The 27287-nt window shown below is 38.2% G+C and overlaps 3 protein-coding genes across 3 annotated transcripts; 1 reads left to right on the top strand and 2 right to left on the bottom strand.

Annotated features, from left to right (window-relative positions):
• Positions 1 to 397: 397 nt before the first annotated feature.
• LOC131932875 (protein transport protein Sec61 subunit beta) lies at positions 398 to 2501 on the top strand. Its single transcript, XM_059289781.1, has 4 exons — positions 398 to 469; positions 1446 to 1540; positions 1700 to 1798; positions 2028 to 2501. The coding sequence occupies exons 1-4, from the start codon at positions 461 to 463 to the stop codon at positions 2113 to 2115; spliced, it is 291 nt and encodes a 96-aa protein (XP_059145764.1). The 5' UTR covers positions 398 to 460; the 3' UTR covers positions 2116 to 2501.
• Positions 2502 to 2674: 173 nt separating this feature from the next.
• LOC131932878 (beclin-1) lies at positions 2675 to 11455 on the bottom strand. The gene is made up of 16 exons (XM_059289784.1): positions 11250 to 11455; positions 8696 to 8751; positions 8284 to 8339; positions 7733 to 7811; positions 7576 to 7638; positions 6990 to 7063; positions 6830 to 6902; positions 6555 to 6679; positions 6341 to 6403; positions 5808 to 5891; positions 5578 to 5638; positions 4542 to 4630; positions 4258 to 4365; positions 4130 to 4172; positions 3879 to 3979; positions 2675 to 3473 (listed from the first exon to the last, which is right to left on the bottom strand). Exons 1-16 carry the CDS (start codon positions 11383 to 11385, stop codon positions 3365 to 3367), a joined length of 1320 nt encoding a protein of 439 aa, XP_059145767.1. The 5' UTR covers positions 11386 to 11455; the 3' UTR covers positions 2675 to 3364.
• Positions 11456 to 13088: 1633 nt separating this feature from the next.
• LOC131932876 (uncharacterized) lies at positions 13089 to 21178 on the bottom strand. The gene is made up of 6 exons (XM_059289782.1): positions 20707 to 21178; positions 19370 to 19545; positions 18137 to 18456; positions 16082 to 16330; positions 15056 to 15520; positions 13089 to 14241 (listed from the first exon to the last, which is right to left on the bottom strand). The coding sequence occupies exons 1-6, from the start codon at positions 21176 to 21178 to the stop codon at positions 13089 to 13091; spliced, it is 2835 nt and encodes a 944-aa protein (XP_059145765.1).
• Between the last annotated feature and the right edge of the window lie 6109 nt (positions 21179 to 27287).

Below are 27287 nucleotides of genomic sequence, written 5' to 3'. Positions count from 1 at the left end.
ATATTTTGTATATAAATTATATAAATTTCATTTCGTTCGGGGGGGCGGTAAAAATTTTTCGGGGGGGGCTTTGCCCCCCCCGAAGAGATGCCTGGAAGAAACTCTGTTAGGGCATGTTGAATAATAATACTCGTACTCTTGCATCAGAGTCAGACATTTGGGTGCCAGTATTCCTATTATTTAAACTACGAAATTAAAATATGTATTACTGTTCAAGTCTGTGTTCATAAAGGATTTAATAAAAGACAAAAAAATGTAATTCTTTTAAAATTTAACTTAAATATTATAATAATTTATCACTCTTCACTATATAGGCCTATTCTAGGTCTATTTTTTTTATAGCCTAGTGCCCACATTAAAATGTTCGCTGGACCGGATATACAAATAAGCCGGATACGTGGCAATTTTTTTAGATAAAGTTCACTTCCTGTTTCTTACACCGTACCTAGTCGACGTAGACATGGCACTTGTGAGTTTTTGTACAATTAAACGTATTTACTCATATTAATACAGATCAAAATAGTTCTTGCTTATGTCTTATTTTTAACGATATTTCAGTATTTTTAGCAAATTAATTAAATGGAGATATTAGTAAATGTAGACTTGCTTTTTCCCCGATTAATGCAGTGATGTTAGAAGCAATGATCAACAAAAATGTTAAATGAATGTTTGCGACAGTTGGTCGCTGCAAATTAATAATTAAACATATGGATAGGTTTCTTTGTTTTAAACATACGAATAAGTTTATTTGTTGTAAACCTCCTTCGTAGATCTAGATATATAAATAAGAAAAAGTATGGTAATATGGTTTTCCAATCACCCATATGAAACTGTCAGTATGACGTGTTACTGTAGTTACTGGACTGTTAGCCTCTCAGTCTTACTCAGTCTTAGACTAGAGATTAGAATCGTTAGATTAGATTTGTTCTAACACCAGCTCTAGTAGTAAATTGAAATTCTAACTATTATCTAGATCTAGTTACTCTAGACTAGACACTAGACAAGTTGGATATCACATTTTTTGGTGTAGGGCCTAACTGAATTTTGATCCATTATTTACAAACTTTTTTTCTTAGGTCACAGTGTCTGTGGGTTTTGGGGTTGAATCTTGAACTCACTTTTGTTCTTATTTCGAATTGTGCTACTTCTTTCAAACTATCCAGATGCCCCACCTTATTTAAAAAATCAGTCTGTTGAAAACAGATAAATCTAGATCTATGCCTGTAAGAATGACGACGAATCACTATACTATTATTTAGCTAGATCTTATGTGCTGTGGATCTTGTAAGAAAGGCCAGAAGATTCTGTAGACAGTTTTGTGTCATTATTTTCTCATGACTATTTTCCTGAAAAGTGTTTGTATTAAAAAAAATTTAAGTAATATGTGTTAAAATATATTTTTTACATGATCCGCTGTTATAGTTCTTATTTATATTGAATTTCAGCCAGCAGCAAGTTCGACATCTGTTGGTGGGGGAGGCCGTGGTGGCCCATCAAAGACAATAGCCCCAAGATCAGGCGGCACCACAGCTAGACAAAGGTTTGTTAAGTCCTATCAGTCGGCCTATTCATTCCATTATGCTTATTGCAATTTGCTTAAGTGGATTGTGAGTTTTACAGCATAGTAATTATATTAAGATTTCACCAATTTGTAAGTTAATTCAGGTTTTTAATTTTTATGCAATTTTTTTTTTTCAAGGAAAGCACCAGCTTCAAGTAGTGGTGGTACACGCAAGGCAGCTGGAGGTAGTGCTGGCATGTGGCGTTTTTACACGGAGGATTCCCCTGGCATCAAAGTGTAAGTCAGACTCGTACTTTTTTTTTTTTTTTACCGAGCAGTACATATATATTAGGCCTGTATCATACTTATATGGTTTCATGCTTGTTCTTCATCACCTTTTTCAACTCCCGGTGGAAGATAGGACATTTACGACACCCTTCCATAACATTGATTTTTCAAACTATTCATGTCTTTTTCAATTTCTCTAGGCCATGCATGTTATAATAGTCTTTTTATTTTATTTCAGTGGACCTGTTCCTGTTTTGGTCATGAGTCTCATATTCATCGCTTCCGTCTTCATGCTACACATTTGGGGAAAATACACACGTAGTTAACAAGTTGATGGCTGAACTTCTTTCCTTTACATAGACGTACAACTAATTATGGACCATTAATTTGGAAAAGAAAAATTGGAATACATATAAAAAAAATTCTACATCTTGAGGATGTGATGCATTTCATTGTGAATATGATGTTGAAAGCTGTGAGGGTCAATGTATTTATTTCTTTTAGAGATTTTGAAATTTTTAAGTGAGTTTCATTCCACTCATTAAGATTTATGCTGAATGGTCTGGTAGCTACTCTTGGAACTTAATGTATGATATTTTTACTAATCAAATTTCAACAGGTGTATGGAGTTGAATGGCTGTGTGTTTTTGCTGTGTTGGTTGAGGATTTTAAATCTTATATTGAATGCGATTAAATATTGAATGTTACTAGATGCTTGTCTTTGTGTATTTTTTGTAAAATGTTTTAAAATGTTTTCAGTTCCCTGCTGTGCTCACTATCTTTAGGATGACTTGGTCAGTTGTATCTGTTTTGTGGGGGCCTTTGTGGCCAGCCAGGTTTTCTTGATTTGAATAGCAAAAAACGTAACAAATACATTACCAATTTATAGACATTTATTTTTACATTAAAAAATTGCAGAATTCATAATAAAATGCTTGAAAGACATAGTAAATTATACAGATATTTTAGCTGCTGTGATTATGAAGTACAGATAATTAGCAATCCATACAAATTATTCTAATTAGAAAGAGGCATTTTTTCTTACATACATCAATTGCAGACAATCTGGCGAATAGTTGAATTAGAATTCCGTTAAAAAGAAAGAGCCACCAGTTCAAAAATAATTCTGGAGCTTTCCTAGTGTGACCAAATTTTCTGTATTGGTACTCTTTAAATTAAGTAGTTTTTAGGATTGCAAATGGATGTAGACATCTAAAGAAACATTTCACTGTTAAGCACTACAATATACATAAACAAATTCTATTATTTAAAGAGGGGATGGAGGCTTGAAAATCACACCTATGTGCTTGCTGTCTTGGATGTTTGTAAATTGTATTTAAAAGTTTTATGGAAATGAAAATATAGCCAATAGAAATTATACTAATGGCATTCCAAAATAACCAATTTACAAGCACCCAGATTGGAATAGTGAATTAACAGAGGATAAATTAAAACTGATCAAATAGTGCGACATTTATGTACATCATTGTGTTTGATGCTAACCATAAGCCAATGATTTGAAGATAACTGGTACATTATGTACAAGAAACTTGGACGACTACATATTGACTAGAATCAATCGCCAAGACTTTTTCTGGCAGATAGCCAGGCTAGCGCCCATTTAAGGTTGGTCAACAGGTATTTCAACGCTTTTGTCCACTGTTCCTCAGAATTAAATTGCATCCTAGAAACAGAAATTGATGGATAACTGTTTCAACGATTCAATAATTGTAACAGATTACAATAAGTGTTTTAAAGCTTAATCTGTGCAATTAAAGCCAAAATACATGTTACTGTAAAGAAAATAGATGATAGATCAAATTGGAAGATTTTTAACTGAGTAAATGTTTATATGTTCTCAAATGTCAAAGAAAATATTTTCAATACACTGCTTAGTAAAACAAAAGTAGTGCATTATCATATATGACACATCAGTGGTGTTGTGAGTGAAAGGTTAAAGGTTAGGGATTTTTTGGAGTTCAAATGATAAATGAATGATCACTAATGTTTAATTTAATGATAAATTAAAATATTGAGTGATTTGTAGTACTTATTTTTTAGTGGATAAAATGAATGCACAGAATCTTACTTGACAGAATACTGTGCCTTTTCTCCTTCATAAATTTTTCCTTTGCTCATTTTATATGGAAGATTAAAAGTTGAATCTTCTTTTTCCACCTCGTCACGAAACTGTCAGAGGAAATAAAAAAAATTTTAAATCTAAAACTGGAAAAAACATTTATACTAAAGACACATAAAAATATTATTAATGAGTACAAAATAATAGGCAAAATAATTAAATATTTGACAAAAAGAAATTTTTTTTTAAGATTTACTCACTTGCTGTAAGCATTCCAAAAATGCAACCATTGCTAAATCAAATCTGAAAGCATAGACAGTTCATAAGTATTTTTAAAGCAGTTAGTGAAAACATCAAGAGGCTGGTTATGATTGTATATGATTCTTACTTAGTGTCCCACAGGAAACGAATGCCACCAGATCCATACAAAGGAAGTTCTTTCTTTTCATCAAGCACTTCAATATATGAATGGTTTCCATATGGTACAGGTCGGTATCTGGAATATATTACAATAACTTTTTAAAAGAAATAATATGAGCAACTTTATTTTAGTATACTAGCTTAGTTTTATATTAACATTAAGTTCAGGGGGAGTTTTTATACTGGCATTTCTTTCCACAAAGTTTTAGTTAAAAAATAATCTAAACGAAGGAAGAGTTTTTTGCATGTTACTTTTTAAAAGTGAGACCAATTTTGTTAGCCAGGGACACCAACAACAGGACAACTTGACCCCAGGCTGTGTTGATTTCAGTCCATTCAATCTGAATGTAGGAACGAACAATTTAAAAATGTAAGGAATGTTGAAATTGACATGTGTTGATTTCAGTCCATTCAATCTGAGAGTAGGAACAAACAATTTAAAATGTAAGGAATGTTGAAATTGACATATGTTGATTTCAGTCCATTCAATCTGAGAGTAGGAACAAACAATTTAAAAATGTAAGGAATGTTGAAATTGACATGTGTTGATTTCAGTCCATTCAATCTGAGAGTAGGAACAAACGATTTAAAAATGTAAGGAATGTTGAAATTGACATATGTTGATTTCAGTCCATTCAATCTGAGAGTAGGAACAAACAATTTAAAATGTAAGGAATGTTGAAATTGACATATGTTGATTTCAGTCCATTCAATCTGAGAGTAGGAACAAACAATTTAAAAATGTAAGGAATGTTGAAATTGACATGTGTTGATTTCAGTCCATTCAATCTGAGAGTAGGAACAAACAATTTAAAATGTAAGGAATGTTGAAATTGACATATGTTGATTTCAGTCCATTCAATCTGTGAGTAGGAACAAACAATTTAAAAATGTAAGGAATGTTGAAATTGACATGTGTTGATTTCAGTCCATTCAATCTGAGAGTAGGAACAAACAATTTAAAATGTAAGGAATGTTGAAATTGACATATGTTGATTTCAGTCCATTCAATCTGAGAGTAGGAACAAACAATTTAAAATGTAAGGAATGTTGAAATTGACATATGTTGATTTCAGTCCATTCAATCTGAGAGTAGGAACAAACAATTTAAAATGTAAGGAATGTTGAAATTGACATGTGTTGATTTCAGTCCATTCAATCTGAGAGTAGGAACAAACAATTTAAAATGTAAGGAATGTTGAAATTGACATATCATTATGTTATTTTAATCTCATCTGTATTTAATCTAGATACAATGCTAAAACTCATCAAATGATTCACAACTTACTGATGTCCCAGGTAATCGTCCAAGCCTAAAATCATTGATAGTTCCAAACTCTCCATCATGCCTGTAAGAAGGGGGTTAATAAAAAAAGGTAAATCAAAGATGCGTTTTATAACTTTTTCATCAATCTCAAAATCAGCAGAAAAAAACAGTGAAGAAGAGTTAAATAATAAGCATATCTGTAATAAATTCTAAAAATTTGCAATTATTAAGTCCAAGGTTTAAGTTCTCACCATATATGAAATGTGGCATTGAACACATTGGTTTTCTTTAGCCTGTCTAGTTGTGCTTGAGCATATTTAAGTTGGTTGTCCACACTTTAGGAGAAGAAAAGATAGTTTATAACTAATAAAAAATGAATTAAAAAATCAATTGTATCACATAATTGTTGTGGCCTAAAGTCCTAAAAGAACCTCAGTAACTTTAAGTACCACAGGGACAAAGGTCAAGGTTTGTTTTTTTAAATGAAAACCTGGACAACACAATATTACAAACAGCAATGTGAGAACTAGTTATTTGAAATTATCCAAATAAAAGACTCCCTAAAAAATGTGAGGGCACTGGAAAAAATAATAGTCTACTCTGATACATTCCAAATTTCAATTTATGTGTGCAGCAAGTAAATGATGTGATTCTCAAACTTCTAAAAGAAAGGATTATTTCATGAGAGAAAAAGTTAAAAAACTGAAATTTGTGTCTATTAGATTACAAATGCAGTCAGTACACACTTTTGGACTCCATTGTAAAAACTAAAACTTTCTTTTACCTTCTCTGTTCATCTTCAAGTTCTATAGCAATGCGACACTGGTCATTATACTCTTGCCAGTAACTGCAACAAGAAAATATGTTGTTGAAGAAAATTTTATCAGAAATTAAATCTTTATATTACCAAAATTTTATTGTTTAATTTCTCTAGGAAATATTTAATAAGGTGAAAATGTGTCTGTAATTTTACTTTCTATTAAGTGATCAGTGCTTACATTTCCTCTTCATCATCTAATTTTTTGGCTTTCTCTTTCTCAATGATCATAGCCTCTGACACTTTGTACCTCTCATTTTCAGCCTGTTCTAACTCCTGCCTCAGTTTTTTCTCTTCTTGAATAAGCTAACACACAAAAAATTAAACAAAAATTTAAATAGCTTATCAAAAAACATTTCATTCTTAATCAGCAGTAGAAGTGATTTTGACACTCAAGTTTATATTACTCACAAAAATAAAAAATTACATTGCAGTAATATAGATTAATTAAGTAACCTGCTTTAGTTCTTCATCTAGTTCCAACTCTTTGTCAAATTCATCAGTAAATTCCAATTTTTCCAGAAATTCCCTAAAAAAATGTTAAATCATTTTTTATCCTTTCTTAGAAATGAGAACTGATATCTGTTAGATTAGAAACATAACTTGTGGTGTTTACCTGTATTCTTTACTCTCATCCTCCACTATCTTCAACTGGTGATCCAGGTTGTCTAACAAGTGGTCTGTGCATTCCTGTGTATCAAAAACATATTTCATTAAACACTTTGATTCAACTTAATCAGGCACAGAGAATGAGGATTAAAGAACAATATTAGAGAATTAATGAGTTTTCCGTTGTTATTTGGATCAACAATCTTCATATTCGGGATTGGCATACTGGCCAATGGTGTCTGTTTTTGTGTATTGCTTATGTCAAATGGTATTGCTTTCTTGATGTTTAGGGTTTGCTAGAAGATGACGATGTGACAAGATTGATGGGTTGCTTATAATCTTACACTCAAACCATCATTTATGTAAAGCCTTTGGCTGGTTTTTCTATTCCAAAAAGATCAGTCATTCTTATTTTTGACTTTTTTAAAATCAGAGTTTTAGCCCTTTATAATGATGCCAAAAACTATGGGTACATTCAAACTAAATAGAGGGGAAAATATATTTCATGGTCACTGATATTTAAATCCAGTATCCATTTTGGTTTTGGCTTATTGATACTATGATCTAACGTAAAATCAACCATAATTAGTTACCTCACACAAGGGATGATCTATATCTGAAACACCAGACATAAGGTCAAATAGATGACCTGTTACCTGAAATAGATATCACAAAAAATAAAAACAATGATAAAGATGGTTTAGTGAAATCAGTTTAAATTTAATATACATTTTAAAAATGTAAACTTACTTTAGCTCGTATACTTAATGTGTCCATACTGCCGGGTCCAAGGTTACCAACCAAGGTAAAGTCATTAGATTCTTCAAACCTAGGGTAGGTTAATAAAACAACAGTTGATAATTAACTTATGACAATGTAAAGTCATTGGGTTCTTCAAACCTAGGGTGGATTAATAAAACAACATTTTCTAATTAACTTGTGCCAATGTAAAGTCATTGGATTATTCAAACCTAGGGTAGATTAATAAAACAACAATTGCTAATTAACTTATGACAATGTAGAGTCATTAGATTATTCAAACCTAGGGTAGATTAATAAAACAACAGTTGCTAATTAACTTATGACATTGTAAGGTCATAGGATTCTTCAAAACTAGGGTAGGTTAATAAAACAACAGTTGCTAGTAAACGTATGACAATGTAAAGTCAATTTTAAGCAACAATCAATCTTGATATTGATAATGCAAATATCAATATGTTCACTATTCCTACAAAAAATCACTGAAAAATGTGCACACATTTTTGTGTAAACAACAGCTTGGGAAAAAAAATTAAACTTACCCGCCTCGTGGTACAAATGTGCTGATGAAGCCATCTTCTTCCTCATACAGTATTTCCTAGATTAAAACATGAGAAAAAGTTCAAGGCTAAAGTGCATTTTAAAACTGTAAACAGACGATTTATTAATTATGTTGTGGTAGGTGGAGATTATTTAATTACTGAATTTTCTCATAGGGGAAAATACAACAGTTTAAACACACTGCTTCCCAACCACCACCCCTCCCCAATCTTGTAACACTACTACACTACAGTGTAACACCAAGCAGACACATCAGATTAAGACAACCGTGATGTAATGTAAGAACACACAAATTAAAAGACTGTAATAAAAACAACACATCAGAATCCTTTAAAAACACATCAAAAAGACAGTTTTTATCACTTCCCAATGTCTTCCTAAGTATAGATTTACCTCTTGGCGAACTATATGAATACTTTCTTCAAAATCTGAAGTTGCTCCCATAGGACCTGAAATTTAGATCAGCTTATATATAATTATTATAATTATGTGAATTAGGCCTATATAATAAATATATAATATGATGCAACATAAAGTACCTAAAATGTATAAATGACATAGATGAACATCATTCTATTTTTAGTATTTTACAAAAATCCTTTTAGCCAAGGTTTTTTACTAGACCTATAGATTCAATTAAGTAAGTGTAATATTATAAATCTATGCTAATTAGGGTCTAATTAAAAATACCAATAAGAAAAAGTTTATTGGTATAACATACTAATAACTAATCTATTACAGATGTCCAACAATCAATAGACTCTTCTCAAACTAGGTGTGTTAGGTTAGGTTATTAGTAGTATTTTAATCTCAGGTTTAGAGTTTAGTGTTATGGTGTAAACTAATTGAAATTAGTCATTGATAGACCTAGCAACCTAACACAACTATTTTTGGACGAGTCTCTTATTAGACTCAATCATCCAAATCTTATTAGTAACAATGACAATATTAATAGAAATATTACTAATAATACTAATATAGTAATAATGATAACTACAAAAATCAAATAGATGTGTTACAAATATGATTTGCTAATGTCAATTGTCAGCACTCAAAGTCAAAGGCATAAGGGCTGCATCTATTCGGACCAGCCAATATTAAAATTTGTTAACATTTAGTTAAATAATAAATAAGATACAGAATATATCTTTTTTGTTATTGTAATTTGTTTTCTTGTATTCCATATATCTTGAGATCTTGCTTTAAAATACCCGCTGTCTTTTCTGACAAATGTCACGTCGAACCGGAGTCTTATGGCCTATGGTATGAATGTTGAGCGCGCAAGTAAAAATGTGAGGGTTTTTTGTATTTTATTTTTTTCTTCTGTTAAATGTTTGTATTTAAAAAAATATAATTGTATAAATAGCTGACTATATTTATAGGCTAGAGTCTACAGCTCCCGGGCCTGTTTTCTTGAAAACTAATATGACGCATGTGTAGTAGTATGCTATAAAAGAAGCAATATATAAGATGAACTCACAATGACTCCAAATACGTTGGGTAGGGGGGGGGGGGGGGGGACACAAATAGAAGTGACATCATTGACAATCTCAAATGTCAATGGTCTAGCCTACACTATTCATATCTAAACAAATGTGAACTCACATTGACCCTAGACTGTCGGTATTTTTCCACAAGAAAAACAAATAAACATAAAAGGCAAAAGGTAGGCCTATAATTTTAATACAGGTTATACATACGAGCATGTAACTACAGACCAAATGTGGGGTCCGAATAGAGGCCATGGCTATAATATATAAAATATATGGCCGATTCTAGCCGGAATAAGATACGCATGCGATACGCATGCGCACTGTAGAGAAACTGAGACTTGCCTTAGCGGCGATGTTTTCGATGGTACTGCGCATGCGTGTGTTTACAACCGCAGAACCCTAACACCAACCCTAATCCTATCCTTAATCCTATCCCTAACCCTAGCCCTAATCCTATCCCTAACCCTATCCCTAATCCTACCCCTAACCCTAATTCTAGCCCTAACCCTAGCCATAGGTCACTGCGCATGCACAGAGCTATCTTTTGCCGACTAAGTGGAGACGTTGGGGAGAAAAATCTTCTTCCGAGTAGACACTTCGAAAATATATAGGCCTATATAAGAGTAGGGCCTATATATTATAATGGTAATCTATCGTTTTGGGTACGTAAAATCGCCCGCAGCTATTAATGTACGAAAACGTTACCTCATTGTCAAGGCTGTAATAGAAGTATATTGTCATATGTTTGTGTCAAATATTATAGATAAATGAATAATAAACCTAAATCAATGGCTAAATATATAAATATAGGCCAGAAATTAACTTAAAAAGCAGTGTCTGCAAGCAAGATTTGCTATATAAAACAGCAGCCATTTGTTAAATAGAGTGACTTCCGCCTGAATCTCGCGCTATAAGTCTATAAAAATAAAACTTTAACAAGATGGCTGCTATAGTAAATTAGCAAGGTTGCATCTGTTGGAAACATTGCTGGTGTTCATTTATTACTGAAAAGTTTTAATTCAATTGTTTAAAAACAGGTACGTAAATGAAACAAGGAAACATTTTTGAATTTTTCAAAACATAAATCCTCCTCAAAATGTGAAATAATTATTAAAATGTAAGGAGTCACCTGTTTTTCACATTACTAGTCGCGGGCGATTTTACATACCCAAAACGATAGATTACCATTATAATTATATATTAAATATTAATATTATTATTATATTTTAATATTATTATTATAATAATAATATTAATATCTTATTAAGGACCAGGGTCCGTCCAAATATCCAATTCCGAAAGGATAGAGATTATGATTAGCTACTAGAATCTAGAAAAGAAATGTGTAGACACAATTTGTGTGTGTGTGTTCTATCTAGTATCTAGACTACCTACCTAGAACTAGAGTGTCCTAGAGTCTAGTCTAGATCTAGAGTCATCTGACATCTACCTACCTGCTAATTCTTTGAATAAATCTCTGGACATTTCGCTAAAGCTTGAGTCTATTTTCAATGGCGAGTTGCAATTTTGGCATATAAAATGAACAAGAGTTCGGCCCGACTTATTCGAATCTACGCGAGTGCTAGCCATTTTTACTATTTACAATATAGAACCTTCAGAAAATTTTCTTATCAAACCTAGGACCTAGTGTAGAAAAATTCTAGATCTAGATCTAGTGGCAGTAGAGAATAACAAACTGATAACCACACAAAAAAATAAACAAATGACAAAACAACATCCGGTAGAGAATATTATCGATAATCATTACTGATCGTTCTTAAAAGTGGAGTTAAATTCTTCCAGAAACAAAACAAAATGGGGTGGGTGTGGCTAGAGAAGTATTTATTAAAATATAAATATATATTTTTAAAAAATAATTAATTACTGTTCCCTGCAACCCACCAAATCTGGTGGGGACAGGAGAACAGTCTTTCTTTTAAGCATCTACCCAAGGAAACACGCCCCCTCTTCCCGCTGCAAGAAGTCCACCCATTCTACATATAAAGTGGAAAAAATATATAATTTATAAAGAAAATATAAGCCGTGTACCCCTCCTCCGTCCCGAAAAAGTCAAGAGTAGCCTACCCCCCTTCCCCTCGGATAAAAATGTCTGAAAGAAACCCTGTATTTGTTATCAGCTCTTTTTCTTTGTTAGCCTGCTTTTCTTTCTGGATTTCTTTCGGCATTTGTCCATTATAGAACAAACTACAGCAGTTGCTTGATTTGGAGTTGTTTTTTCCTAGATGGGTTGCTGTCAACTGCTAACGAGCCTCGTCTGCCCGGGGATCCGAACTCGGGACTCATGGAGTAAGCAATCACGTGTTCTCCCGCCCGACCATGCGGTCCCCTAAAGATATCAAATAAGTATGTCGGAGTGTGAGGAATGTGAAGGATAGACGAAATGTGTAAGAGTGCGAACATCTTATTTTTAAAGATAGAGGTTAGATTTGGTGTAAAGTTTGTTTTGTATACAGTTTGTGCTGTATCTGAATCTTTGTGTTGTTAGCGTGGTACCCGAACCAGCCACAAGTAGATCTTACAATCGCTATATAAATGTGCTGTATTGAGTTCAATACTATTTGAATTTCCAAAGATTATACACTGTTTTCTAACGGGTTGGTCCAGTCTGGTATTGACACTCCTATCCCTCCCCGCTTCTTTCCCCATTGGACAGTATGCCCCTATGCTGTAAACTAGCACAATATTCCCATTGAGACTGAAAGTTCCTGTCAATAAACAACCACTTTTGTAATGTTAAAGTAGCCTAACAGTCCCCTCCACACATCCTGAGATGTATCTCCTGAAGATAGTTTCGGAAGTTGCCCAATATTTCACCCTCTGAAAAAACATCAACTACATTGGACATGCAAGGCACATAGGGCAGATGAAGTAGAGTTAATCTGTTTCAATTATGTTAGCATACATGGGGATAGTGTCGTCAGATCTATGTCCAGTCGGGTATTCATCAGAGCTGGTTAAACTTAGTACTGAAAAAATTCAAGACCAGTTATTATTGTAGTGACCATACTATTCTATTCAGTAGCCACAGACACATTATTTTTTATTGGCTCAGATTGTACTGTCAACGGTGGTATTAAAACAATTTCTTATTTTTACTACATCATAACAGGAGAAGAGAACTCTTGTGCTTGTATTTTTTAAAATCATTATATATTTATTTGGAGAAATGTTGGGATAAAAACATAAAACAAGGATGAAGTATGAAACAAACAGTTTATGAGCACAGCAAAATGTCAGTAATTTAATGTAAAAAAAAACTATGAGCATTCTGTTTAAAGTTTAGTTTGTTTGAGACAAATTTTCTTGTGTCCCTTCTTCCACGCCTCCCTCTGACACACCTGCGAACAGTACCAGGCGGCTCCACACCTGCCACAGTGGGGAAACATTTTCTGGGAGACTTGGCTGGTTTCTCCACAGTCTTTTACAGTGCAGCAATGGTGGTCATGTTGGTTTTCGGTAACTAGTCCATTTTCTGGAGATTCTACGGGGTTTTTGTTTACTGTGCAGCTTGAATGTTCGTGTTGATTTTCGGTAACTAACCCATTTTCTGGTGATTCTACGGGGTTTTCACAATGTGGAAGCACTTGCTGTAAGTCCGGGCTAATTGGAACACTTTCGTCTACAGTGCAGCTTGAATGTTCATGTTGATTTTCGGTAGCTAGTTCATTTTTTGGGGATTCACCTGCCAATACGTCTGTCCCTGTTTGAGAATGTTTCCTCTCATCACTAACAATTGTGTCATTTATATCGTGTTTGTTGTCTTCTAATGTTGAGCTATTGAAGTCTATCTGACTTTCAACTGAAATTGAATCTTTGTTATTGGATGAAAGCTGCGTATCGCAAAATTTGCTTTCTTTGTCGTTAACTAAATTTGACGTTGAAATACTGTTTGTTAGATTGTTAACGTTTGTGTCTACAACATTGTCAACTTTATTACAGTTAACCGATAGGCTAACAAAGTTAAGGTCATCTGATACTTGAGGTGTGGGGGCAGGGGGGTTGTTGGAACGTTGGTCAGATTCTGACAAATCTGTTGGTGTATCTTTGTTAGGGCTATTTGCAGACGACAACAAATCTGTTGATGTATCTTTGTTTGGGCCATCTGCAGACAATAAATCTGTTGGTGTATCTTTGTTTGGGCCATCTGCAGACGACAACAAATCTGTTGGTGTATCTTTGTTTGGGCCATCTGCAGACGACAACAAATCTGTTGGTGTATCTTTGTTTGGTCCATCTGCAGACGACAACAAATCTGTTGGTGTATCTTTGTTTGGTTGAGAAAACACCCCAGTATCTTGCCCGCTGCTCCTGTTAGATCCACTGAATCTGTCCACGTCTGCTACAGTTTTCCCACAGTGAGTACACGTGTCAGGACCGTCACCTTGGAAGGTGCACTTGATGCACTGGCAGATGAACTTGTAACGCCTGGGGACAGATAAGTCACGTGACATGAATACTTGGTTGCAAATTTAGGTTGTATTTTGTATGTAATTATTTTTTAAGCAGTTAATTAGTGTAGGCCTATATGTATCCTGTAAAATTAAATCTCATCATAACGACACAATAATTTAATTAAGAGTATCATTAATATAAGTTTTTACACGACACGAACATTAATGATATCTCAATATTGTTACCATTGTGATCTTGCTTTAATTTAGTCGTTATTTTATTCACGATTCTTAGGTTTTAGTATTGTGTTTTATTAGCGTGTTCTGGGGTCATCCTTGACGTCGCGCTTTTTTTTGACGATTTTTACCTCCCCCCTTCCCTCCCTCACACGTCGCCACAAAAAGCCATACCCCCCCCCCCCTAAAATGACGTCACACCCCAGCCTACACCACCCCCCCCCCCCCTCAAAATTGCTGTTGAATTTTTCTTAAAACATCGATATTTTTCCAAAATCTTGTCAGAACTCTGTCAACATAGAGTATTTTGATAAATTTCTATTACAATTTATTAAAACCGTTTTCTAAAACGCGTTTTCTAACATTGCTTTTTTATAATGCAAAAAGTGACGTCACACCATCTGACACCCCCCCCCCCCCATCTCTTCCTCATCACACACGTTCACAAAATTACGGACCCCCTCCCCCCTCCGAGTGTGATGTCATTTATGGGAGACCCCTGTCTGAACTTGGGCTTAATCATTATTAATATGTTTGACGTTTTGTTTAAAAAAAATATTTTGTACACTAAATCAAACAGCTCTGGAGATTTAAAAACAAAATGTCCTGACCTCCATAACGCCTGCCTGCGACCTGCCTTGTCCTGGTCGGGGTTGATGTAGGACACGAAGATCTCATCGCCTGCTGCTATGTTCTCAACAGCCTGCACACAGATCCCCGGCCTCCCGTTCACAGCGGTGCTGATGATTTCTGCATTCGGCAAGCAGGAATGGTTGATGGTAGAGGCCAGGGGAAATAACCCATGGAACTCTGCCCTGGGTAGCGGTTCTTGGAGATACTTGCTCATTCTCTTGTAGCGCTTGCGATCCTGGGCCAACTTGTCGATAAAGTGACGTAGCGGGTCTTTGTCGTCATAGAATGTGATGTAGTTGGTCAGGATTTGTGAATGACGCTTGTCGAAGTCTTCTTTCGTGATGTCATAGCGTAAGGTTTTACTCCTTTTAAAAATGGTGGCCAGGAGTTCAAACATTTTTGGTATGGTTTCATGAGCTGAGTTACTTCCCTTTCCTGTGTACCTGTAAACACCGCATTAATTACTCAGTGATCACATCAAAAATTAGTTAGACTTCTAAATTACTCAAACAGATGCCACACGGGAGTTTTAGACTGTCTAATTTTTATGAATAACAAAAAAAGATTTTGAAAATGTTTCGACTATTGATCTTGGTCAGGATGAAGTTACAAATAAATAAAAAATAGTTTTATTTTTAATGCTGTTGATCTGAAGACTAATACCCCAATAAACAATGCAATAAGTGCAATCAATAATAGTTCGGCTTCTAGTCAATAACAATGCCTAGTCGTACATTAAAATATGTTTGTATGCACTGAACTGAATTTTATTTAAGACAGTTTTTACTACTTTACGTGTTTATTATTTTAAGTTTTGAGTTAAACATGTTCCAATATGAATAGGGCTGGTAAGTAGGTCACCAACCAGTTCTACGGCTCAATAAAACCTGCTTGAGCCATAGAACTGGTTGGTGACCTACTTACCAGCCCTATTGTTGTAAAAGCAACACAGTTTTTATCGTTTCCTCTCACATGTTACAATTTACATAATTTATGTGACCTACTTCTCAAACTGTGAGCCGGCCTTGACCCAGTCTATTTTTGACGGCTGCTGTGATTGGCCCATGTCCAGCTTGGCCCTGCAGACAATGGTGGCCCAGAGCCGCGCCAACAAGACGGGGCTGAACTCCACGTTCCACCACCCCTGCCAGGACCCACCCTCACTGGGCCGCACCTCAGTGAAGGACTGTCTGACGTCATACAACATGGCCGTCGTCGTGTTTTGGGCTGATGAGCATAGAACTTTGTGGTACCTGGAACATGGAACATAGAACTTTGTGGTACCTGGAACATGGGACATAGAACTTTGTGGTACCTGGAACATGGAACTTTGTGGTACCTGGAACATGGGACATAGAACTTTGTGGTACCTGGAACATGGAACTTTGTGGTACCTGGAACATGGAACTTTGTGGTACCTGGAACATGGAACATAGGACTTTGTGGTACCTAGAACATGGAACATAGAACTTTGTGGTATCTGGAACATTGAAAAGTTTGGGGATATATAGAGATTTCAGTTGACCCCCCTCCCTCCCCAAACGATATACAATGTAAATAGAAAATATATACTTTTACTAGTGACGTCATCGTCATCCCCCCCCCAACACTTAGTCCGCAGCCCCCCCCCCCCCCCCCCCCCAGGAGAAACTTTTTTCTCCGGGGCGGGGGGAGGCACTTGATATTTTCTGGGGGGAGCCGGACATTGGTAAAAGTATATGTTTTCTATATAAATTCCATTTCGCTCGGGGGGAGGGCGGAAGACTTTCTTCGGGGAGGAGGGGGGGGGGGCTCCACCCCTCCCCCCACCGAAGAGATGCTTGGAAGAAACTCTGAACAAGTCTGAAAGAAACACTGGTGGGAGGTGGCTACAAGTTTAAACAACAGAGGCCTGCGTGGGCGCCGGTTAGATTTTTCGCATGAGAGACTGTGTTGATTTATGTTATTTTTTAAATAAAAAAGCTCTTATTTCATTGTACTTAATTCTAATATATAAAGCTCAGTTCTGTATGTAATGCATTTGTATGTCGTTGGAATTGTACGAATTTAAGTGTTAGAAAATTAGCGTGCGCATTTGTCTAAATTTATGAGCTAAAAAATTACTATTGAAAGTGTTGGGAAATAATTTTCATTTTTCAAATTATAGTAATAATTGTCGGCATGTTCATTAAACACAAGTTTTAAAAAAAATATCATCTTTTACAAAAATTCTAATTATGTCTTTATTTAGTCCTATAGCACTTACTTCCCTTTGATAAATTAGGAAAAACACAATTACTTCCCTTTATAAAACCATTGCATTTTGTGGAAAAGTATTTACTTTTTAATAATTACTTTGTTTTGGTGTTGGGAAAAAAAAATAATTACATAATTAGCGGGGATTGATCAAGTGCAAATGTTGTAAGTATTTTACGGATAAGCTTGGAGTATTATAATTGTTCAGGCGCGTTCGTTTAAGTGAGTGCAAAAGACTATGAATAAGTTGGGGTACTATAGTCGTTCATTAAGCTAAAACAGGTGATTCCGCCCCGGGCGTTTATGTTCGCGTTAGTGTTTTCTTTGTGTTTAGGTGGGTTTGCGTTAGTGGTTGCGTTTTGATTTGGTTCGTTTTTGTTCTTTCTTTTTTCGTTTTTGTTTGCGTTTTTTTTTGTTTGGGTTTGTATTTGTGTTTTTGGTTGGTTTTGCGTTTGGATTTGGTTTGTTTTCGTTTGCTTTTTCGTTGTTTTTTTTTTTGGTATTGGTGTTTGTGGTTGGGTTTGTTGTTAGGTTTTGGTTTTCTTTTGTATTTGTAATTGTGTTAGCGTTATGTTTGCGTTTTGTTGTTTTGGTTGGTTGTGGTTTGGGTGGGCAATGCCGGGTTTATGATGATTACTAAACACACAGGTAATGGTCTTTAACAGAAAGGTTTTTCACAGAAGCCAGAGCAGGGCCTGGCCGGGACGGCTAGTATAATATGATTGTGTGACTTCTGAGTAACTGAGATTTATTTGTTTTGTTTTTTTCCTTACTAGTTAAGAAAATCTAAAACAAAATCATTAAGTAATAAGGGCGTCACTTACTTTGTCCACGATTCTTGCCGACAAGATTCACTACAATAGACAACTCTGTTACAATTATTGCACTGGGTGACTTCCCTTTTGACCCAGACTTTCTTGAAGGTTTTCATATTGTCCCCCACTGCCGTGCATTCTCTGGGGAAAACGTTCTGAGGCTTGGCCAGGGAGAGGCCGCAGTGAGCGCAGGCCAGGATGTTACAGGTGGCGATGCTCTGCTCACAGACTTCCGGCAGCTCCGTGAAGATGACCTCGTCTTTGGAGATGTTGCGCGTGGCGTGGAGGCCACGCCCGCTGCTGGTGTTGGTGACCTTCACCTTCGCTCCCTGTAGGGATGGAGAGTGGAAGTGGGCGAGTGACTGCGTCAGCAAGTAAATATGGCGTCGTTTGACTCTCAAGTTAATTGTAAGAAATACTAAACGAGTAGAACAGTACACGTCTAATATTAACAAAGAGGACTTGAGTTCGATTCGCGGGCTCGACTCAAAGGGACGTCATCAAATGCACATACTCATTTTAGTCCACGTATCATGACCCTTGTCATGGAATCTAACGTGGTTGTAAAAATTGCAATGCCATGAACACAGAAATATAACTCTACTCTATACAAATTGTATTTATTTTTATCTAACAAATCACTATTCACATAGAATGTGTTAGAGTATCCTCTATAACTATCATTAAAAACCCCTCTATGGAATCGATTTATGATTTAGTTTAACATATTTAAACAACTATTTCTAGATATGTAGAGCTCATATAGGCCGTGTTGACTCTACTTAGGGGCGAATATCTGTGTAACAATATACCTTGATGTAGGGATCATACAACTCACCTTGATGTAGGGCTCATACAACTCACCTTGATGTAGGGCTCATACAACTCACCTGTAGGGCTCATACAACTCACCTTGATGTAGGGCTCATACAACTCACCTTGATGTAGGGCTCATACAACTCACCTGTAGGGCTCATACAACTCACCTTGATGTAGGGCTCATACAACTCACCTTGATGTAGGGCTCATACAACTCACCTTGATGTAGGGCTCATACAACTCACCTTGATGTAGGGCTCATACAACTCACCTTGATGTAGGGCTCATACAACTCACCTGTAGGGCTCATACAACTCACCTTGATGTAGGGCTCATACAACTCACCTTGATGTAGGGCTCATACAACTCACCTTGATGTAGGGCTCATACAACTCACCTTGATGTAGGGCTCATACAACTCACCTTGATGTAGGGCTCATACGTGCGACGTGTGTGGATCTCCTGCAACATGTGGAATGCCCGATGCGCCCACTGTTCCGCGCTACCCTCGCTTGACGCCGTCTTTCTCGTTGCCATGACAACCTTTTTCAGCCAGTGTTCGGCGGTGATGAGAAGACCAAGCTTCTCCATGGCAACGGCTGAAACATGGCAAGTAAGAAATGTATGTAATTTTTTAAATTAATTAATCCGTGTCAGATGGGAGGTGTCAGATGGGAGGTGTCAGATGGGAGGTGTCAGATGGGAGGTGTTAGATGGGAGGTGACAGATGGGAGGTGTTAGATGGGAGGTGTCAGGTGGGAGGTGTCAGATGGGAGGTGTCAGATGGGAGGTGTTAGATGGGAGGTGTCAGATGGGAGGTGTCAGATGGGAGGTTCCGATGGGAGGTGTCAGATGGGAGGTGTCAGATGGGAGGTGTCAGATGGGAGGTTCCGATGGGAGGTGTCAGATGGGAGGTTCCGATGGGTGGTGTCATATGGAAGGTGTCAGATGGGAGGTGGCTGATGGGAGTTGTCAGATGGGAGGTGTCAGATGGGAGGTGGCTGATGGGAGTTGTCAGATGGGAGGTGTCAGATGGGAGGTGGCTGATGGGAGGTGTCAGATGGGAGGTTCCGATGGGAGGTGTCAGATGGGAGGTTCCGATGGGTGGTGTCATATGGAAGGTGTCAGATGGGAGGTGGCTGATGGGAGTTGTCAGATGGGAGGTGTCAGATGGGAGGTGGCTGATGGGAGGTGTCAGATGGGAGGTGACAGATGGGAGGTGTCAGATGGGAGGTGTCAGATGGGAGGTGACAGATGGGAGGTAACATATGGGAGGTGTTAGATGGGAGGTGTTAGATGGGAGTTGTCAGATGGGAGGTGGCTATTGGGAGGTGTCAGATGGGAGGTGTCAGATGGGAGGTATCAGATGGGAGGTGTCAGATGGGAGGTGTCAGATGTTATGTGTCGGGAGGTGTCAGATGGGAGGTGTCAGGTGGGAGGTGTCAGATGGGAGGTGTCAGGTGGGAGGTGTCAGATGGGAGGTGTCAGATGGGAGGTGTCAGATGGGAGGTGTCAGATGTTATGTGTCGGGAGGTGTCAGGTGGGAGGTGTCAGGTGGGAGGTGTCAGATGAGAGGTGTCAGGTGGGAGGTGTCAGATGAGAGGTGTTAGATGTTAAATATCTGACACTAGGATAATGGGAAATATCTAATTGGGTTCTCTTGTGTAGATATTTAATGAAAGAATTATGATGAGACGTTCTGTGGATTCGTGGAGGTTAATTAGATATTGATTGTTTTGTTAAATTATAAGGTGTCATACCTCCAGCTATAAATAGCTCAAACGTCATGTGACTAAGGTCAATGTTGGAGATGGCCCTGAGCGCCTCCAGATGATCCTCCATGGCGTTCATGAGATTAGCCTTGAGGGTCCACAGCTTTAGGGCGTTGGTCGGGCTCAGGCTCAGGAAGGCGTCATCTAGGTATATCAGACAGTCGCAGTACTGACCGCTCTGATACGCGGCATGCGCCATTTCATAGTCCTCGTCGGTAGACTCGTCCGGTACTTTGTCTTCGTCAACATCCGCTGATTTATTTCCGGTACTTGTGGCGGTGTTTGCTGAAGCGTAGATATCATTTTCTGGTGTTTCGACGTTTTCGTCGAATTCGTTTCGGTTGGAGGATAGTTCTATAAATGTATCGGGAAATCCCCATTTTTTCAGTACTTCGTTTTCCATCGTGTAGGCGACGTCATCACCAGGAAGTCCACAAGCCATGGATGTAAATGACGTCATCTTCCTAACCTGGATCTGCTTGGTGAGGTAATTAAAATATTTTTTTTTAACAAAACTGCCATGATTACGACACTGATATAACCAAGAGTAAAATCAAAACAACTAGGATTGGTTACAGTATTAAAAGGGATAGCGCTAAAGGTGAATTAACGCATGCTTGTATTAATGAGTAAGGAATAGAAAAGGGGTGGACATGGTGATCAGTTTAGATGTCCTTCACATCTCTAAGCTAATGGTTAGAGCATCAAAGGCATCTCTCTGCAGTAGCGTTGCGAGGGGTGGGGGGAACATATGTCCCCGGGCGCCGACCGAAAAATAAATTGAAAGGTTGAGGGGGGTGCAAATCGAAATCTTGAGGGGGTGCAAATCCGGGAAGGGTCGATACGCCTCTGTCGCTCTGGGTGTGAATGGGGGGGGGGGGGGTGACAGTCCGATCACGTCCCCCGCCCGACCCCCACCCTCCCAGACAAATTAGAAAATATATCTCTACAAAATATCTACTTTATCCATTGTACACCCCCACCTCCTTGAGAGAAACCCTGGCCAAGCGAAAGGATGGGGATTCTGTCTTCTTGCCCCGAGTGTAACGTGTTTCTTCCAGGCATCTCTTCGGGGAGTCTATATTTATATAAAAAATATATATAGGCCCTACTTTTAACAGTGTCCGCCCCAGAAGCGTACCGACCCCTCCCGGCGCCCGTGGACAAACTTTCAATTTGGCGCTCTCCCCCCCCCCCCCTATATTTTTTTGTTTATAATTCAAAACTGCAGCTAAAATTAGCTTTTAATTTTTTTCCCAACCCATTTAGGCGCCGGAGACATATGTACCGACCCGCCCCCCCCCCCCCACCTCTTCGCTACACCTCAGAGGCGTAGCGAAGGGGTGGGGGGCAGGGGGGGTACATATGTCCCCGGGCGCCGACCTTAGGGGGCGCCAAAATGGGTTGAAAAAAACAAATTAAAATCTCATTTTAGGTGCAGTTTTGCATAATAAATATAAAATATATATGGGGGGGGGGTGCAAATGGAAAGTTTGAGGGGGGGGGGGTGCAAATTGAAAAAAAATTGAAGGTTTGTTTCCGAGGGGGGGGGGGGCAAATTGAAAGTTTGTCCCCGGGCGCCGGGAAGGGTCGCTACGCCTCTGCTACACCTCTTCCCTCCCCCCTTACCCCCCCCCTCCCCCCCCCCCCCGAAAAAGTAAAATCCCTCACCGGAGAAAAAAAGAAAAAAGTCTGGAAGAAACCTTTGAGTGTAACGTTAGGCTAGCAAAGCCGGCAAAAAGAAATGACTACAAATTTCAGGCACTTGTTGTCAATTGAAAGAAAGAAATCAACACTACTTTACCTACCACGTGAGCCACTTAGCCGCTAGTAATTTATTTATCCACACAGAAGTAATGCTACAAACAAGATTCTAATACAATTAAGCTTGATGTTGGCTTAATTTTAGCGGTGACTTTTACTTAAAAAAGAACTATCTAGAAAATAATTACATTTTAAATATAAGCCTATGACAAACTATTTTGAGCTTAAAACGTATTTGACTTAATTATTTAGCTAAAATATTATCTACAAAACTTACTTGAAACTATAAAAATTTCAACTACTATAATTTAAAACCTAATTTATAATAATAACAGTTCTCACAAAACTAATTCTAGAGTTCAAAACGTATCCTTAGAACTCCTTTACTGCTAGATCTCTATCACACAAATAATCTTTCCGTGGTAATGACTAGCAAGATACAAGACAGTGGAGAAAAAATACAACGTGCACACGTGCAAGTCTAGGGGTGGTTGGTGGTGTGTACCTGCTGTTGTACACCTCTAGTGGGGCACAGGTAGCTCACGTGGATGAGTGGAACACAGGTAACACAGGTAACCTGCGGATGCCGGGGTTGTTTACAGGTTGGGGATGGCGCCAGGTATTTCTGTTCTGGAACTGCGTGACGTAATAAGCACGGGGAGATGGGGGGAGGGTAGTATGTGAGAGTTGTGGAACTTTGGGCGAGTTGTTGGTGTAGTATCGACACCAGCTGTAGGAGCTTAGCAAGGCTAGCAGATAAATCAGAAGATGGCTGAACTTTGAGTTGATGTTGGGGTGTGGGCTAGTTTGTATTAGTGTGGGGATATAAGTGAAATAGATTCTATAAGACAATTACGAGTGAACAAAGAGGTACCAGTTGTTGTTTTTTTTATTTCTAGATTCTAGAACAGTGGTTCTTAAAATAAAGTTAAAATGGATTTGATTGAACCCCAAGTTCGGTAAGTCACTCTCAGGGATTTTGCGGAGGTCAAAACACACACCCGACTCATATGATTCACGATCGGATTTTGTCAGTACGGTCGACAGAACTAGTAACAAGGGTTCGAAGAATGCGTATATAAAACGGGGGATCCGGACAAAAGACCGACAAGACAAAAAGCCGACTGCTAAAAGGCCGACATCCAAAAGGCCGATCACATATGAAGAGATCACGCATGGAGTGACCACATATAAAGTGACCATAACAGGAGTGGCAACATATGGAGTGACTAGGCGCTGAGTGACCAGATTATGCGCATTTGGCCTGTGTAAGTAGAGCTATCACTCTAAGTCAACATGTCTCTCCCCCCCCCCCCCCCCCGGGTCCAGTCTCTCTTGGTGTGGACAATAGACGGGTACTTCATGCTTCATCGCCTTAGCTACACTATAGATTGGGACTTTTTGTTTACGTGTGAAAATTCACTGTGCTAGGTAGTTCGAAGGTTGAAACCATTGTGTCAGTATGTTGTTCGAAGGTTAAACCATTGTGTCAGTAGGTTGTTCGAATGTTGAAACCATTGTGTCAGTAGGTTGTTCGAAGGTTGAAACCATTGTGTCAGTCAGTAGGTTGTTCGACGGTTGAAACCATTGTGTCAGTAGGTTGTTCAAATGTTGAAACCATTGTGTCAGTAGGTTGTTCGAATGTTGAAACCATTGTGTCAGTAGGTTGTTCGAAGGTTGAAACCATTGTGTCAGTAGGTTGTTCGAAGGTTGAACCCATTGTGTCAGTAGGTTGTTCGAATGTTGAAACCATTGTGTCAGTAGGTTGTTCGAATGTTGAAACCATTGTGTCAGTAGGTTGTTCGAATGTTGAAACCATTGTGTCAGTAGGTTGTTCGAATGTTAAAACCATTGTGTCAGTAGGTTGTTCGAAGGTTGAAACCATTGTGTCAGTAGGTTGTTCGAATGTTGAAACCATTGTGTCAGTAGGTTGTTCGAAGGTTGAAACCATTGTGTCAGTAGGTTGTTCGAAGGTTGAAACCATTGTGTCAGTCAGTAGGTTGTTCGACGGTTGAAACCATTGTGCCAGTAGGTTGTTCGAATGTTGAAACCATTGTGTCAGTAGGTTGTTCGAATGTTGAAACCATTGTGTCAGTAGGTTGTTCGAATGTTGAAACCATTGTGTCAGTAGGTTGTTCGAATGTTGAAACCATTGTGTCAGTAGGTTGTTCGAAGGTTGAAACCATTGTGTCAGTAGGTTGTTCGAATGTTGAAACCATTGTGTCAGTAGGTTGTTCGAAGGTTGAAACCATTGTGTCAGTAGGTTGTTCGAAGGTTGAAACCATTGTGTCAGTCAGTAGGTTGTTCGACGGTTGAAACCATTGTGCCAGTAGGTTGTTCGAATGTTGAAACCATTGTGTCAGTAGGTTGTTCGAATGTTGAAACAATTGTGTCAGTAGGTTGTTCGAAGGTTGAAACCATTGTGTCAGTAGGTTGTTCGAATGTTGAAACCATTGTGTCAGTAGGTTGTTCGAATGTTGAAACAATTGTGTCAGTAGGTTGTTCGAATGTTGAAACAATTGTGTCAGTAGGTTGTTCGAATGTTGAAACAATTGTGTCAGTAGGTTGTTCGAATGTTGAAACAATTGTGTCAGTAGGTTGTTCGAATGTTGAAACAATTGTGTCACAGCATTCTTTTGTCCCTGACTCAAGGGGGTAAGCAGTTTCTTCCAGGCATCTCTTCGGGGGTGTAGCCCCAGTGGCGTCGCTAGGTCGGGTGTCACCCGGTGCGACACCTCGTGGTGTCACCCCCCCCCCCTGTTGTAATAATTGTCGATTAGTACTATTTAACTATTAAAGACTATTTAACTTTAATTAATCACTAATGGATCTGGCAAAAAACAGCATTTTTCTTCTGTGCATTTTGCAATTTTTTGGCGTTTGTGTCACCCCCACGCTGTCACCCGGTGCGGTTCGCACCCCCCCCCCCCCCCTCTGCGGAGCCCTCCCTTCCCCCCCCCCCCCCCCGGAACAAAATATAAATTATATTGAAAATATATACCCGTCCACCCCACCCCTCCCGTCCCCCGAAGAAAAAAATCCTTAAGGAAACACTGGAGATAAGAGAATACATGTGAATGTGGGCCGCCGTATTTTGTTATACGTGGTCCAGACAGCTTTGTTCGAATTTAGACCGTGTCGGTCAACAAGGTACAAGTCGGCCCATTCCTCCTTACAGTACAACAGCGTGTCCACTAATGAAGGCTTGTTTGTTGACCTGCGCCTCAAGCGTATGACCATAAGCTTGCGATTAGTTTTAACAATAAGAGTGGCCGCCCTTTATGTTTACGTCATTAAATAGGTCACGGCTGTGTGTCGAACGCTTATCGAGGTCACAGGGGTGGACAAAGGTTATGAACACATGAGTTGTACATTCAACAGACGTCACGTGGCTAGAGTGGAGTGGGGCGTGGTCAGGCCCATAGTTTTTTTCAGGCATCTCTTCGGCGTGGCGAAGCCCCCCCCCCCCCCTTCTCCCTGTAGAACGTCTACAGCCCCCCCCCCCTCCCCAAACGAAAAAAAATAAATTATTACAGAAAATATACTTTTTTTACCAGCCCCCCCCCCCCCCCATCCCGCCGAGAGAAAAAAGTCTGAAAGAAACACTGTGAATAGATGGGGGGGGGAGTTGAGAAACGGACTTCTAAAGGACAAAATCTATGGATGATGTATTTATTTTTCATTTGTTTGTTTTTATTTTAGAGAATGCGTTAAGACTTGTGATATATTTTAGTGACGACGTGTTACGATGGGGGTGTGGGAAGGTACATTTAGGCTAACATTGCCTAACGACAACTTGTTCTGACCGGTTGCATAATCGTTGAGCCTAATATTAATAAACAAACGAGGATTTCAAGGATAATTTTTACATTTTTAAAAGTTGGTTTGAATGCAACGTTTGACAGTCGTCAGTGGAAACAAAAATGAAGCACTAATCAAACATTGAACAGCGGTGTCCAAACGGACAGGGGCGCCGAACTGGCAGGGGCGCCAAACGGACAGGGGCGCCGAACTGGCAGAGACGCTGGACAGACTACAAAAACTACGAACAGTGAAGTGAACACACAAGCATGTATCTGAATGGAACATGAACAAAAATTTATTTTAGAAGTTGGTTGTAAATATTTATTTTCTATTTCTTTAATGGTATGGAAATAGATGCTACAACACAACAAAGTACATTTTTATTTTTGGTTTAAATGACCAGCGCTCGATGGTAATTTAATAAAACGGCTCACTAATTGGGCCTGACTAATTGGGTTTCGACTAATTGCGTTTGGACTGATTACGTTTGGACTGATTAAGTTAGGTCAAATTAAGTTTGATCTAATTAAGTTTAATCTAATTAAAAGCTTGGACTGATTACGTTGACTGATTACGTTTGGTCTAATTAAGCTTGTACTGTTTACGCTTGCACTGATTAACTTTGGTCTAATTAAGCTTGGACTGATTACGTTTGCACTGATTAAGTTTGCACGATTACGTTTGGTCTAATTAAGCTTGGACTGTTTACGTTTGCACTGATTAACTTTGGTCTAATTAAGCTTGGACTGATTACGTTTGCACTGATTAAGTTTGCACGATTACGTTTGGTCTAATTAAGCTTGGACTGTTTACGTTTGCACTGATTAAGTTTGCACGATTACGTTTGGTCTAATTAAGCTTGGACTGTTTAGGTTTGCACTGATTAAGTTTGGTCTAATTAAGCTTGGACTGATTAAGTTAGAATCCGGGAGTGGGTCCGTTCCCATTATCATTAGGAAGACGCCAGAGTTGTCTCGTCTTGGTGCAGTCATTCGTACAGC

The sequence above is a fragment of the Physella acuta genome, unplaced genomic scaffold (assembly GCF_028476545.2).
Source record: "Physella acuta isolate Inbredline_101_S28 unplaced genomic scaffold, ASM2847654v3 ptg002303l, whole genome shotgun sequence".
NCBI lineage: Eukaryota > Metazoa > Mollusca > Gastropoda > Physidae > Physella > Physella acuta.
The sequence above is the reverse complement of the archived record's forward strand: the minus strand, read 5'-3'. Positions and strand labels throughout refer to the sequence as shown.